We start from the raw sequence: 13,490 nt of genomic DNA, 5'->3' as shown, positions 1-13,490 counted from the left end.
AGGAAGCTCGGAGCATCTGATCTACCCCTGAATGGACTGTCGTGTTAAACTTTCTATCAGACTGTTCATGGTGCTTGTCGATCAAGATTAAGAAGGAATTAGTTCTGGGACTGGAATATTGCCTTCATCTATCTGTATGTCAAAAAGTCAGAAAAGAGAGCAATGCAATGTAATAATGCAGGGACAATGCTGGAATTATGGAGCACAAAGAACATTGCAAAGCAGAGTTATAGCGACCTAGGGGTACTGATCGATATCGCCCCTTTTATCCTGATTCTCGGTTCTTTCCCAAAAGCAGGACACCAATGGCCAACCTGAGAGTGAGAGACCTTTCTGTCAGGGACCAAGATTAAGGAGAATAGTGTTCTGCAGGCTTCACTCCTCCAAGCTCTGATGAGTGCGGCAAAGCATATAACGGTGCTGATCCCCGGTCGAGTCAGATCACAGCATGCATCGCGGATGGAGTGGTTGATGCAGATGAAGCTGGGAATGTTTTCATTTCCCGTGACATGGCGATTTTGCATGCGTATGATACTTTTCATGACAATGAATATGGCAACGTTGACCTGACAAATTGAAACAAAATTTTTAACACCCGTGCTCCCAACTCAGATATCTTATAGGTGTTGGTCGAAGCATTTTGTCCCGGAATACTTTTCACTTAACCATTTGCGCATGATGAAATAGTTGGCTCTCTTGAGAGTCGATATTGTGCAGTTAGGATTGCAAGATTGAAGTTCAGATCCAGAGCTAATGTCATTTTCAGAGTTCAATGATTAGGAAACCAGAGTTCACTGTCCGTATCAAAATTCAGCAACTCACTAGTAAATCAGTAATCACATTTTTTTTTGAGAGGAGTAAATCAGTAATCACATGGGAGGAGGGAGTGCGTCGGCGCGAGGAAAAAAAATGGTAAGCAGCTTACATGGGCCGGCAGGGTATAACATCTGGCCCATTTTCTGTTCATAGGCTTAGAGAGGAAACAACGTGCTCGGGAGAATTCAAGTAAACTCATCCCATCTTTGAAATAAAAACAAGTGCGTCAGGATGGTGATGACAATCACACCTGTGAAAGTAAGTACTCCCTCCGTCCCAAATTATTATTCATTTTAACTTTTCTAAATATATAGAACATGTATATATCTGAAGTCATAGCAAAAGTTATGTATCGAAAAATCGAAACGAATAGTAATTTAGGATGGAAGGAGTACTATCTAATACGCATTACGTATCAAAATTGCACATCCAGGTAATGAGGTAACTATAGCCTTCCCTCCTAAAAGAAAAATAGAAGATGCTTCTTTAATATTAAATATATGACGCAAGCGAACACATTTAAAGATGGAGAGAACCCTTTTCCTTTTTGCTACAAATGCACCAATTCTTGATGGCTCAACATTTCCTGTTCAAACCTCGCCGAAGCCTTAGAAACGGTGTTGGATCGTTAGCCGCATCCACCAAGGCAAACAACAACAAAAATCCACGAGCAACTTTCACTTGAGTTCGTCTTTCCTATAAACTTACAAAAGTTTTCTGCTCAATTATCAGCAATCTGAATTACTTGATGTTCTGTGAGTACCAAGCGAAGTTGATGCACCGAGAGGGAAACCATGGCACCAAACCAGCTTACAGCCGTGCAGAGACAAGCATGGATCGCCCGGCCGGCACACTTTCAATATTTGCTGTTCAAGTACAAGAAGGACTTGCCCTCCTTTCCCATCAAGTCCTCACTGTTTCCCGTCAAATTGAATCATCACTTGAACTAGCTGATCGATGGAGCGAGCGGGAGCAAGCAATGGACGAGATCTACCACTAAACACCCAGCAGGTGCGCTGGGCTGGTGGAAGTAAATGAAATCGGCATCCGATAATAAATCAGCCCACCAACCGGCGTGTCCTCCCCGAGCGTGCATGCTCTCCAACCACACCACACGCATCATGCCGCGCCGCTGCTCCCTCCTCACTCCCACTACCACCACCAGCAGCAGCAGCCGCAGCCACTGCCGCCGCGCCACCATGTGCTCGCCGCCTCCGCCTCCCGCGCACTGACCCGCCGCGCCACCGACACCATTCGTCCATAGGCGCCGCGCCACCACACCGCCACGCCCACCATGCGCCCGCGCCGCCGGCCGCCGCCACCGTCCCCGTCCCCGTCCCCGGCGCCTGCTCCCTCCCCCGCGTCGCGCTCTCGCGACGTCAGCTCGCCGCCTTCCCCCTACGCGGCGTTGGCGCCGGGTCCCGGTCCAGGTCCGGCACCGGAGCCGTCCGCGGCGGCGGTCGCGGGCGGCGGGAGGCGAGGGGGAGCGAGCCTGAGCCCGCCGCTCATCGCGATGCTGGCGGTGGTGGGCGCGGCGCTGCTGGTGGTGCTGTACGCGCGCCTGGTGAGCCGGGTGTTCCGCGCGGCGCGGCGGCGGTGGCGGCGCCGCCGGCTGCGGCTGCTCATGCTCCCTGGCGGCGGCGGCGGCGGGTCCTCCCCTTCCCTCCGCGGCGGCGGGGACGACTCCTTCGCGTCCTTCACCACCTACGACAACTACTACCACACCTTCTCCCCGTACTGCGGCCTCGACGAATCCGCCATCAAGTCGCTCCCGTCGGCGCAGTACCTGGCCGCCGCGGCGGCGCGGGGTTCCGGGGCGTCCAGGGAGTGCGCCGTTTGCCTCCTCGAGTTCGCAGACGGCGACGAGCTCCGCGCGCTGCCGCTGTGCGCGCACGCGTTCCACGCCGACTGCATCGACGTCTGGCTCCGCGCGCACGCGTCCTGCCCGCTCTGCCGCGCCGCCATCGCGCTCCCGCCGTCCGTGCCCTCGCCGCTCCACCGCGGGGCGCGGAGGGTGCGGCCCAGCCTCGACGACCTCCTCTTCTTCCACCCGGTCCCGCCACTCCCTTCCGACGGAGCAACCGGCGCCGGCGCCGCCGCGCACGAGATCGCGCCGGCCAGCCCGGACCAGCTCGGCGGCGCCAGGGACTTTTTGCTCAAGCGCTCCTACTCCTTCGGCTTCGAGCGCAGCCTCGCCGTGGAGGCCGCGTCCACGGCGTCCCCTCCCTGGCGCTTCCGTCTCTCCGCCGCCGCCGCCGCCGACGGCGCCGCCACCTCCCGCGGCCGCAGCTTCTGGAGCAAGCGCTGGCCGTCCCCGTTCGGCGGCGGCGGCGGAGGGGGCGGATCCGCCGCAGGCTCAGCCGCCGCCCGCGTCTTCTCCTTCCGCTCCTACCGCTCCGCGGCGGGCAAGTCGTCCCCCTTCTCCCGCCGCCGCGCCCATGGGGCCGGGAGCGGGTTCTTCATGTCGCTGGCGTCGGAGCCGCCCTCGATCCTGGCCGCGGCGAGGCGGAGCCGCGCGGCCGCCGCGTCGAGCCGGCTCCGATGCGGGGACCCTGAGGCGCTGCTCTCGCCGGACCGGCTGAGCCGCTGACCCCGCCCCGCCGGCGGTGCGGTGACGCCACGCGCCGCGGTGAGCGGATCTCGGTCTCGCCTCCCCGACTCCCTCCTCGTGGCGTGGTGGTGATGGTGGGCCTGGCCGCCTGGCGCCCGCGTGGAGGCGGGGGCGGGGCAGTAATGGCGCGATAAATGCGAGGCCCTGCCGCGGTTTTAATGGCGGGAGGACGTGTGCCCAGAGCGAGTGGTGTCGCTTCCTGCAGCAGGCCAGCCAGCAGGCAGCAGCCCTCACTCTGGCTGTCTCCACTCCACACAGTGAGTGAGAGAGTGTCACTTGGCTCGATCAGCTCGGTTTGAACTTTCAAATTTTGGCTTCTTTCCCGTCTCCTCCAGCAGTTTGACCAAGTGCGTGCGTGTACATGTGCATGTGCTAGAGAACCAGTGGGGCAGGGGGTGGGCCCAAGCGTGTCTGAGCCGTCCGATCAGAAAACGACGGCGTCCGGTGGTTTGGTTGACCGGAGCCGCCGTTTTCTCGCCGGACGGCTCATTGATCCGGGGAGTTCTGAACCGTTCGTCTCTTGGCTAAGCGTGTTGTGTCTTCGAACTTGTGTTCCTGTACTATTATAGCTTGTTGTAAGCCCGTAAAAAGAAGTTTCATCTTTGGTTACACTGGGCGTTTTCGCTTCGCGCTCATGTGATGAGCTTGAGCTCAATGTCTCAATAAGTGAATGTAAAGTAATGACGGTGAAGAAGCCCTTTGCTTACGAGTAACTAGCAATTTTGACCACTTTATTTTCGTCGTTCATGCTCTGACTCCTTACGCTTCTTAATATACCAGAGGTTCCTTTCTAAGGTCACGTGAAACGAGATCCTGTAACTACGGGGCTTTCGGGTACGTTTGGTTGCCGGTTGAGGTAAAGAAATTTGAAGTTACATTTTGACATGGCAAAATGAAATCTTGCCACACTTTTTATCTCTACGACGACACGTGGAGCTCAAAGAATCTTACTAAAGGTTACCAATCAAACACTTGTCAACTTAGTCAAACTTACCTAAGGTTTGATATAGCTGGGAACGAAACACCGTCGTCTGAGCTCAAATACGATGGGATCGGCACGACGGTGACTCAAAGTCAGAGAACCAGCTACTTTCATATGTTTCGTTTGTAGCAAAATTAACCGTGCAGCTTTTGAACGACGATGTCGATGTTATCAACCGTTGTCGATGTTTTATACCTGGCAACCTACCGAGGGGTATCCTGAGGTAGTAGATTGGTTGGTGGGAAATCATCGGACCTCTAACTCGAAGGTAAAATCGAGGATACAAGACACGGATTTATACAGGTTCAGGCCGCCAGAGTAGCGTAATACCCTACATCCTGTTTGGGGTGTTGTATATTGCGTCCTGCGCTTGGTGTTGTTTGGTGTTGAGAATTTGGTCTTCTGTTGTGGTTCTATGAGTTCTTCGCTATCGATCTAGGGACCCTGCCCTCCTTTATATACTCCAAGGGGCAGAATTACTAGTTGGTTATAAGGAGTCCTAGTTGGATTATATGGTATGAGTTAGGATTACAGAGAAATTCTAGTAGGAGTCTGTCTTCTTCCTTCCTTGCGGGTACTGGGGATCTATCCTCGACAAGCCCCCAAGCTCTTCATAGTCGAATGCAACAGTCTTTGAGTACTTTTCAGATCCTCGCCGAGTAGTTTTGGTACTTTTCGAGTACTTTATCTGGCTGAATCTTCAAAATTCCTCAAAGCTACCATGAGGCTATGGTATGCTCAAGCCCTTGATCGTCTTGATTTTGTAACCTTCATATTTGGAATGTGATATGGATGGCGGCGAAAGTCGCACTCCATATAAAGTAGCTCCCGAGCCTTAGGTTCAATCGAAGAATCAGGCTGAGAGTCAATAAAATCTTGAAAAAATCAACTGTTGGGTGTAGCTTATCAGCTCCCGAGCCTTGGAATAATTAAATAATCAATCCGAGGGTCTTTAGTCTTCATGCTAGTCGTCTTTTGAGTAGTTTTGCGGCGTCCAGCCCCCGAGCTTATGCGCCAGATGAGCCGTAGAAGCCACATTGAGTAGTTATTTGGCGCTTAGCCCCCGAGCTTGGAAGCTAGCTTAGCCATTGGAGATATTCCGAGTAGTAATTGGCGCTTAGTCCCCGAACGTGGGAGCTAGCAAAGCCATTGGAGGTACGCTGAGCGTCCTGGAGAGTTGTCGCCAAAGCTTGACATGCAAAAAGAGATGCATACATTATTTAGCATATTTGTAGAATTTGGAACTACTGAAAATTATTCAGTGATAAATGTAATATAAATGTTGTGTTCTTGTTTCGACCATATTTTCTCGAGTAGTTAGCATATTATGTTTAGGCTCCCAGTCCCTATTTAGTCATTGCCACTGCGTGTGAGATCTTTATCTCATGTACGCGTACTGGCACTGCTGCTACGAAGATCTTTATCTCGTGTCCTAGCATTTAGCCATGATAGAAGATCCGAGACTTTCACGAATTGAGACGTGTTCTGCTTGAGGATATTAGGGACAGCTAAGAAAAGATATTTAAAATAAGTAGTCCACGTTGCGACAAAAAGGCTGCGCAATTGCACTTAAAGTAGTCGTTGAGACTTTTCTGCCTTTTGGCGAGAAGAGCGTGTTTTGCCGTGCATAGGATTTGTGCCTCCTTAGGATGTAGCCGCTGCGAGCCTCCAGCACTTAGTGCATCAAACTTCATGGCAGAGCCTCCTAATTCGGTGTACCAAGCCTGAAGCGGAACTTTCGAAACTCAGTGCACCAAATCTGTGGCGATAGCCTCTGTAATTCGGTGTACCAAGCCCGTACCTGTCGGTCAACATGCCTCAGGAATAATTGGCAAAATGTAGCTCTAGAGGGTAATTTTTGTCAAGAGGCGTACACCAAAAAGTAGTCGGCGCATTCACCAACCATGCTAAAAACAAAGCTAGAGAAAAATAATTATTAAAACAATGACTTTGCTTGATTTATGGACGATTGTCGATGAAGCCACGACGGTTGTTGATGAAGCCGACTAGTCTGAGTTGATTCCAACTAGTTGTCGACACTGAAAAGTCTGCCCCGACTACTTTTCTAGTTGAGATAAGTAGTCGAAGTAGTTGTCGTGAGTTGATGCGATCAGATGTTAGTGTAATAGTGCTCGCGTACATCTTCTGTGTATGTTAAGCTATGATCTTGAGGTCTTGTGGTAGCCTTCCATATGCGTGTAGTACAAATCCATCAAAATTGCTTTTCACAGAGAGTAGTCGGAGCTAATTATTTACCTCAATCCACGCGTGACCTTTGTCATCCTGGGAATTATGGCGTAGGTCCCTCAGTATATTTCTCTAAAAAAAATACATCTCATTGCAATACGGTGGGCAGTGCTGGGAGTAGCGGTAACATTCTTTTTTTTGAACAAATGAACCAACTATCAAGATTCAAATCTTTAGAATCCACTACATATTAGTAGTTTAGAACCAAAACTCAAGGAAAAAAAAAGGAGAGTAGCAACTGTCAATTACCGGCCTAGTATAGTCGACCACGGCAGTTTCACTTGCTTGTCTTGGACGTAAATTTTTGCTAGCCGTGCTACCCGGCGGACACGGCACGTCTGGTGAACTGTGGATCAGAGGCAGTGTTTTTTTTAAGAAGCAATGAGATGGCAGTGAAGTTGTGTGGGATCTGGGAAGGAGAGATCAGACAACCTAGGCATAGAAAGGAGAGTGCGGGTGGGGGGAGCGCCAAGCGCGGGGCGGCGTAAATTGGCTGTCGCGTAAAGCGGCGGCCCCCGCCCGCGTCCACGCACAGCCTGGGCTGGGCCATCCCGTCCGAGGCAGCTGAAAGCCCGAAGCCATTGGATCGCGTTCGGCTCCGGTCAGATCAGCGTCAGCCGCAAGCTGTTTGGTGCTCGCACTGGACTGATGGTGAATGGGGGGATTGTGATGGGAGGAGATGAAAAGGGGAGGAGGTATTCTGGTCTGATATTTGGAGCCCGTGCCACCTTCTAACCGACTCGTGTTCCATGATTTTTCGCTAGGTTTATGGCTTTATGCACGGTTTTACTGACTTTTACTGTCGCGTTTCACACTCTCGAGTCTCCATCCGTAGATGCGATTTTACTGACCTGCCGACTTGCCGTCGTAACTCTCCTTTTATTTTCCTTTCAGTTTCGACCGGGCCTTCACGGATATTGTGGGCCTCGTAACGACGCCGGCCCATGCTCGTTCCCTCGTCGTAGGCCACGGGCCAACAACCCACATCACGCCGGCTCAACGCCTCGCGCTCGCGTCCTCGGTGCCTCCGCCCCCCTCCCTCCGCCGCCACCGCGCGCCGGCGAACAGGGAGCATAAAAGTGGAGGGCTCCAACTCCGCCTTCCCACGTGCTTCCCAACGCCACGCGCGCGACGAGTGCGGCGCCAGCCATGGCCCTCCTGCCGTCGTCGTACTCCTCCTGCCACCACCGCGCCTCGCCCTTCGCGCCGGCAACCCCCTGCTCGGCGCAGTCGCGCCCCCGGAAGGGAACGCTGCGGCTCGCGGCTGCCGGCGCTCGCTCCGGCCCTACCGCCGCGCCTAGGCGGGCCCGCCCCGCCGCGGTCGAAAGGAGGAGGTACGCGAGCGTGGATCCCTTGCAGTAGAGTCGTTCGCGTTTCGTGGTTTAGGCGTTTCGCTTCCAAAGGCTGGATCGATGTTTGGTCCTGTCCCTTGTCATCTGATGCGATGTAGGAATTCAGCAAGCGCGGGGCATTAACAGATGCGAGCACCTCCGGCAGTCTCCCAATAAATATTTTCAATAGGGATATCCTAACATCATTTTCACTGTTACTGGGAGAGTTGCTTTTGCAGACTCCCAGTAGTCTCATCCCAATCACAGCATATTCAGGAGAGTTGGGTGAATTATTGGGTTGTCTCAATAATTATTGGAAAAAGGGAAAGTTAAAGGGAGAATGCTGGAGCACTATTTTCTTATCAACTCTCCTAGTACGGTAGTTGGAACGGGGGAAAGGAGACTTGGTAAATCAATAAGTGATCGTGTAGTTGCTCGTTAACATTTTGGAATCATCGACAGTTGAGCGTAATGAGTCATCAACAGATTGAACTTCCATCTGGCTGTTCTCCTGCCCTCTTGGATATTCAGATGTCTTATTGTCTACAGACAGTTTGCACTGCTCAAATTTCGCTATTTCACTGCTTGCACGGCCTGCTCGTGAATTTTGCTGCCTCCGTTGTGTCAGCCATGATGATGATGCTAGCTGTGTTGAGCAGGTGCGAGTGCTTCGACCTGCATCAGCAGCTCGTTCCTTATGCGGAGGCTTACGCTTGGCAGAAGGCTATTATTAAGAGGAGGATAGGGTTGCTAGACAGAGGCGAAGACCACTCGGACACCTTGATTGCTTTACAGCATCCACCTGTTTATACGTTGGGCTCCGTCAGCAAGGAGGAGTACCTCCATTTCAAAAAGGAAGATGCTCCTTTTGAGGTTCATAAGATCAATCGTGGTGGGGAAGTGACGTATCATGGCCCTGGACAGGTACTTATCAGCTATGTGTTTAGTGCTGCATATCTAAAAGTGTATTTCACAGCTTGATGCTCTGTTTACTGATTAGTCGTTTTTAAATTCTGATTGCTGTTTAGTTATGGGTAGTAGTATGTACAGACTCAGGATTGGTCATCTACTCATCTTCGAAGTCAGAATACAACTGATCCTGAGTTCCTGACTTCATATTGCATAATGCATATTCACATTCAGTCTTTAGTTCAGAAAAACATTTTTGCAGCCATCATGAGTGAATACTTCATCTCTGTGCTTCTTACACTTGTTTCTTTGCTTCTTTAGCTTGTTATGTACCCAATTATCAATCTGAAATACCACAAAGAGGATGTTCATTGGTACTTTAGGTCACTCGAAGAACTGATCATCCGCGCACTGAAATCAGCATTCTCTATCAAGGCATCAAGGGTAGAAGGCCTTACTGGTGTTTGGGTTGGTATGTACTATCCTTAGGAAATTTTCAATTATCTTACCAAGTTTCCAGTTTTTGTTCATTTGCCAAAATTTTCTAATGCTTGTAAAATCGATGGTACCTTGGCATCACTAATGATTCCTCTCCATTTCTTCTTCAGGAGATCAGAAAGTTGCAGCGCTAGGGATTCATGGCTCCCGTATGATAGTTTATCATGGCCTCGCGCTGAACGTCACAACTGACTTGACCCCATTCCAAATGATTGATCCCTGTGGCATAAAGGACCGGGGCGTTGGTAGCATTAAGCAGATATTACAGGAGGCATCTCACGGAACAGAAATTGATGACACATTACTGATGGATATGGCATATAATTCTATGATCAAAGAGTTTGCTGAACTTTTTCAACTCGATTTAGACACCAGCCTTGATTGCAGCTTTCAGGTAAAAAACATTCTCAACTAACTGCATTATGTTTTATTCTGAACGCAAGGTGTTTGCCACAGCTGTACCGTGCTGAACATGCCATGTTTGCTGCACTCCACTTTGGATAGAAACATTCTCCATTCAGATGGAGAATGTTGTTTCTGGAGTGGGTTTCTTCGCCGTCTTCTCACCTTATGGGGCACCAGTATTTGTGGCATCATGGCTGAACGTTTCTTGCATGGGACAATGAATACATCAATGCTCCCATTTGACCCACACCCACTGCTACTTTTCCAACTGGCATTTAAAATGGTGTATACTGTTGATTTGCATCCACTTAATCTATAATTTTTGGAAGAAACAATGACTAGCCTCTCAGAGAGATGGCATTACTACAGTCATGTATCCATTGTTGTCCAGCGCTAAAAAATTGTTTTAGAAAGGTTGTTTGGTTGTGATGTCTCTATATCATCAAGAACTCAATAGGGTAATGTGTATACCAGTTTCACATAGCTAGTTAGGTTTTCACGAATAATCTAGATTGACCTCTTGGGAGAGTACACTGCATCGCTGTGCTGTGATAACGTTGACCCTTCATGGGCCGGGCCCTGACTTAACTGAACAAACAGCTTTTGCACCCAATTATCAATGTGTATCACGGAAGGTATCTTGATTGGTACCTAAGGTCAGAAGTGATCATCCGTGCACTGCAATCCATGTTCTCTTAGAAGGCCTTACTGGTGTTTGGATTGGTATGTACTATCCTTAGGAAATTTTTAATTCTCTCACCAAGTTTCCAGTTTTTGTTTTCGTTTGTCAAAATTTTCTAATGCTTGTGAAATTGATGGTACCTAGGCATCACTAATGATTCCTCTCCATTTCTTCTCCAGGAGATTAGCAAGTTGCACCGCTAGGGATTCGTGGCACCCGTATGATAGTTTAGCATGGTCTAGCACTAAATGTCACGACTGACTTAACCCCCATCAAACTGATAGATCCCTGCGGCATAAAGGATCGTGGTGTTGGGAGCATTAAGGTGATGCTACAAAAGGAATCCGATGGAAGGGGAAGGGAAACTGACGATATATTGCTGATGGATACAGCAACAGTTTAGGCATCAGCCCTCGTTGCAGTTTTCATTGAGATAACAATCTCATTCTCAACCTACTGCATGATGTTTTATTTGGAGGCTGCATGTGCTGCAGCCATTCGAAATGAATTTTGCCGTATTTGCTGCAGTCCAGTCTGTATAGCAGCAGCACATCCACCTTTCAGGTACAGGAGGTTTCTGGATTGGATTTATTCGGCGTCTCTCTTGATGATCTTCAGTGTTTATAGCATCATGTAGTGCTCTTTTCTTGTAAAGAACAGTGTATTTACCAATTCTTCCATACGAGTATACGACCCGGCGCTAATATCCCAATTCCCAACCGGCCTTTAAAATGGCGTCTATTGTTGTTTTGCATCCACGTTCTAAATTGAAAGTGTTCTTTTTTTGTTCAAGGTGTTCACAGAGAATAGCGCATCTGAATTTTGCATAAAAGATTATTGTTTCCCTACACAATGGTTTGAGACGGTCTTATACCATAAGAACTCATCAACACAGTGATGTGTGTGTACATTCTTAAAATAATTATAGTTATTTTCTTGTGAATAATCGAGATTGGGGGAGTCTATAATACTCTAAATTTTTTTAGGGATGTCTATATTACTCTAATGCATCGATTACTGCTGTGACCAAACTGGATCAGATCAACGTTGCCAGGAAAATTCAGGCGCCCGCGCCATCAGAGGACCTTTCAGCCCATCATACACCAGCCCATCATCGCTCTCACAAGTTTTTGACGACAAGTGCCGAAGTGACCTCCGCCGCCGCCGCTTGCCGGCGCCCATCCCTCGCGCGCGCGCGATCACTGATCCAACGCCGCGCGTCGCCATGGCTCTTCCGGCCGTCTCGTCATCTTACTGCGCCTCGTTCCCCGCGCCGGCCACCTCGACGCGCCCCAGGCGGGGAAGGAGCTTGCGCCTCGCGGCAGCCGGCGGCCGCGACACCCCAGCATCCCTCAACAACTGGAGGGACGCGGCGCTGCAGGTCCGACCAGCCGCCGTCGACAGGAGGAGGTAGTGTCGAAACAGCCGTAACCGCTTCGCGATCTGGCTGCGCCGAGCAGGAATGCTTCCGTCGCGGTGGTCAGGCTGATGATGCTGCCTGTAGTGAAATTGAGACAGGTGTGATTGCTTCGATCTGCACCGGCAGCTAGTCCCTTCCGCGGAGTCTCAGGCTTGGCAGGAGTCCATCGTCGCGAGAAGGAAATGGTTGGCAGGCAGAGGCGAAATCACTCGGACACCCTGATCGCTTTGCAGCATCCACCCGTTTTTTCGTTACCGCCAAGAAGTGCCTCCATTTCGATCAGGAAGCCCCTCCCTTCGGCTTCGAGGCTCATCGCGTCGAGCGTGCTGGGAAAGCCACATATCTGTGTTTCTTACAGACGTTTCTTGTTTTTTTAGCTTGTTATGAGCCCAATCCTCAATCTGTGTCATCACGGAAAGTATCTCGATTTGTACCAAAGGTGACTTGAAGAAGTGATCATCCGTGCACTGCGATCCGCATTCTCTATCAGGGCATCAAGGGTAGATCCTTCATCTGTTACTTTTTTTCTTTCTGATGGTTAGTATAAGTAACTATGGCATTGGTACTGAGTCCTCCCCATTTTCTCTCTAGGGGATCAGAAAGCTGCACCAATAGGAATTCATGTAGTCTTCCCCAGATATATAACTTGGCAGGTTGTAGCACTAAACGTCACAACTGACTTATCCCCATTTGAAATGATTGTACCCTGTGGAATTAAGGACTGCCGCATGGGGAGCATTAAAGAGATATTACAAAAGGCTCCTGATGGAAGAGGAATTGATGAAACGTCACTGATGAATCAAGCATATAAGGGTGTGTTTGGTTGCATACACCACATGGTGCACGCATGGATGATCCTGGATGGGGTGGTTCAACCAATTTGCTTGTACCGTGGGGTTCACTCTAATTAGTAGAATAATATATTAAGTGGGATGGCCTCATCCTGGATGAGTTAATCCAATTCACCCAACCAAACAAAAGGATCATTGTTATTTTGAATCATTTCATACATGAATCAAATGATACAACCAACCAAACGTACCAATTCTTTGATTAAAGAGTTTGCTGACGTCTTCAAACTCTCTCTAGACCACAGCCCTGATTGGAGTCTTCAAGCAGAGCAATGGTTTCAACTAACTGAGCAATGTTTTATTGGTTTCTTTTGTACAAGACATGAATCAGTACAAGCTGATAACAGAGGCAAACATTATTTTCTCAAAGTGTAAGCTAGCTTCTTCAATCGAATAGTGATCTCTTTGCATCGAATTCAAGCCTTTGCTTCACCTGCAAATCAGCCACAAGAGTTGATTCAGCAAATTGGTCAGCTGCTGCGATTTTGGACCGACAAAACAAAAATCAGCAAGGACCTTCTTTCGCAGTCGTCGATGCGGATCCTTCCTCCTTTGTGTCGACACCTGGCCATGATTTGCAGGTGCAGTGCTTCCCCTTCTCGATACCGTCATGGACGGAGGCGACATGTTTGCCACAGCCGTTCCAGGTGAACTTGCCGCATTTGCTGCACTCCACCTTGTAGCACATCTTCTCTTCTTTCAGATGTAGGAAAAGGATGCTGTTTCAGTTTCTGGGGA

The 13,490-nt window shown here is 49.8% G+C and overlaps 2 protein-coding genes and 1 pseudogene across 4 annotated transcripts; all 3 read left to right on the top strand.

The window, feature by feature from the left end:
• The first annotated feature begins 1,702 nt into the window (after positions 1-1,702).
• On the top strand, positions 1,703-4,133 carry LOC117846953 (RING-H2 finger protein ATL65). Its single transcript, XM_034728080.2, has one exon. It carries the CDS (start codon positions 2,111-2,113, stop codon positions 3,404-3,406), a length of 1,296 nt encoding a protein of 431 aa, XP_034583971.1. The 5' UTR covers positions 1,703-2,110; the 3' UTR covers positions 3,407-4,133.
• A 3,507-nt stretch (positions 4,134-7,640) lies between these two features.
• LOC117849427 (octanoyltransferase LIP2p, chloroplastic) lies at positions 7,641-11,185 on the top strand. 3 transcript variants are annotated; one of them, XM_034730974.2, is made up of 5 exons: positions 7,641-7,990; positions 8,647-8,911; positions 9,218-9,368; positions 9,505-9,788; positions 10,661-11,185. In XM_034730974.2, the coding sequence occupies exons 1-5, from the start codon at positions 7,806-7,808 to the stop codon at positions 10,682-10,684; spliced, it is 909 nt and encodes a 302-aa protein (XP_034586865.1). In that variant the 5' UTR covers positions 7,641-7,805; the 3' UTR covers positions 10,685-11,185. The 3 variants fall into 3 exon arrangements, with proteins under 3 accessions (XP_034586865.1, XP_034586866.1, XP_034586864.1); XM_034730975.2 differs by lacking the exon at positions 7,641-7,990 and having other exon boundaries at positions 8,009-8,911; positions 10,766-11,185; XM_034730973.2 differs by lacking the exon at positions 7,641-7,990 and having other exon boundaries at positions 8,014-8,911.
• Positions 11,186-11,706: 521 nt separating this feature from the next.
• On the top strand, positions 11,707-13,127 carry LOC117849361 (octanoyltransferase LIP2p, chloroplastic-like; annotated as a pseudogene).
• The last annotated feature ends 363 nt before the right edge of the window (positions 13,128-13,490 follow it).

The sequence above is a fragment of the Setaria viridis genome, chromosome 3 (genome assembly GCF_005286985.2).
Source record: "Setaria viridis chromosome 3, Setaria_viridis_v4.0, whole genome shotgun sequence".
NCBI lineage: Eukaryota > Viridiplantae > Streptophyta > Magnoliopsida > Poales > Poaceae > Setaria > Setaria viridis.
The sequence above is the reverse complement of the archived record's forward strand: the minus strand, read 5'-3'. Positions and strand labels throughout refer to the sequence as shown.

What these genes read in the sequence shown, in the direction of transcription:
- LOC117846953 (XM_034728080.2), top strand. Translation starts at nt 2,111, where the DNA reads ATGCGCCCGCGCCGCCGGCCGCCGCCACCGTCCCCGTCCCCGTCCCCG.
- LOC117849427 (XM_034730973.2), top strand. Translation starts at nt 8,459, where the DNA reads ATGAGTCATCAACAGATTGAACTTCCATCTGGCTGTTCTCCTGCCCTC. An exon ending in CCTTACTGGTGTTTGGGTTG is followed by an intron (nt 9,369 to 9,504) that starts GTATGTACTATC and finishes TTTCTTCTTCAG; the next exon opens with GAGATCAGAAAGTTGCAGCG. An exon ending in GCCTTGATTGCAGCTTTCAG is followed by an intron (nt 9,789 to 10,660) that starts GTAAAAAACATT and finishes TTTCTTCTCCAG; the next exon opens with GAGATTAGCAAGTTGCACCG.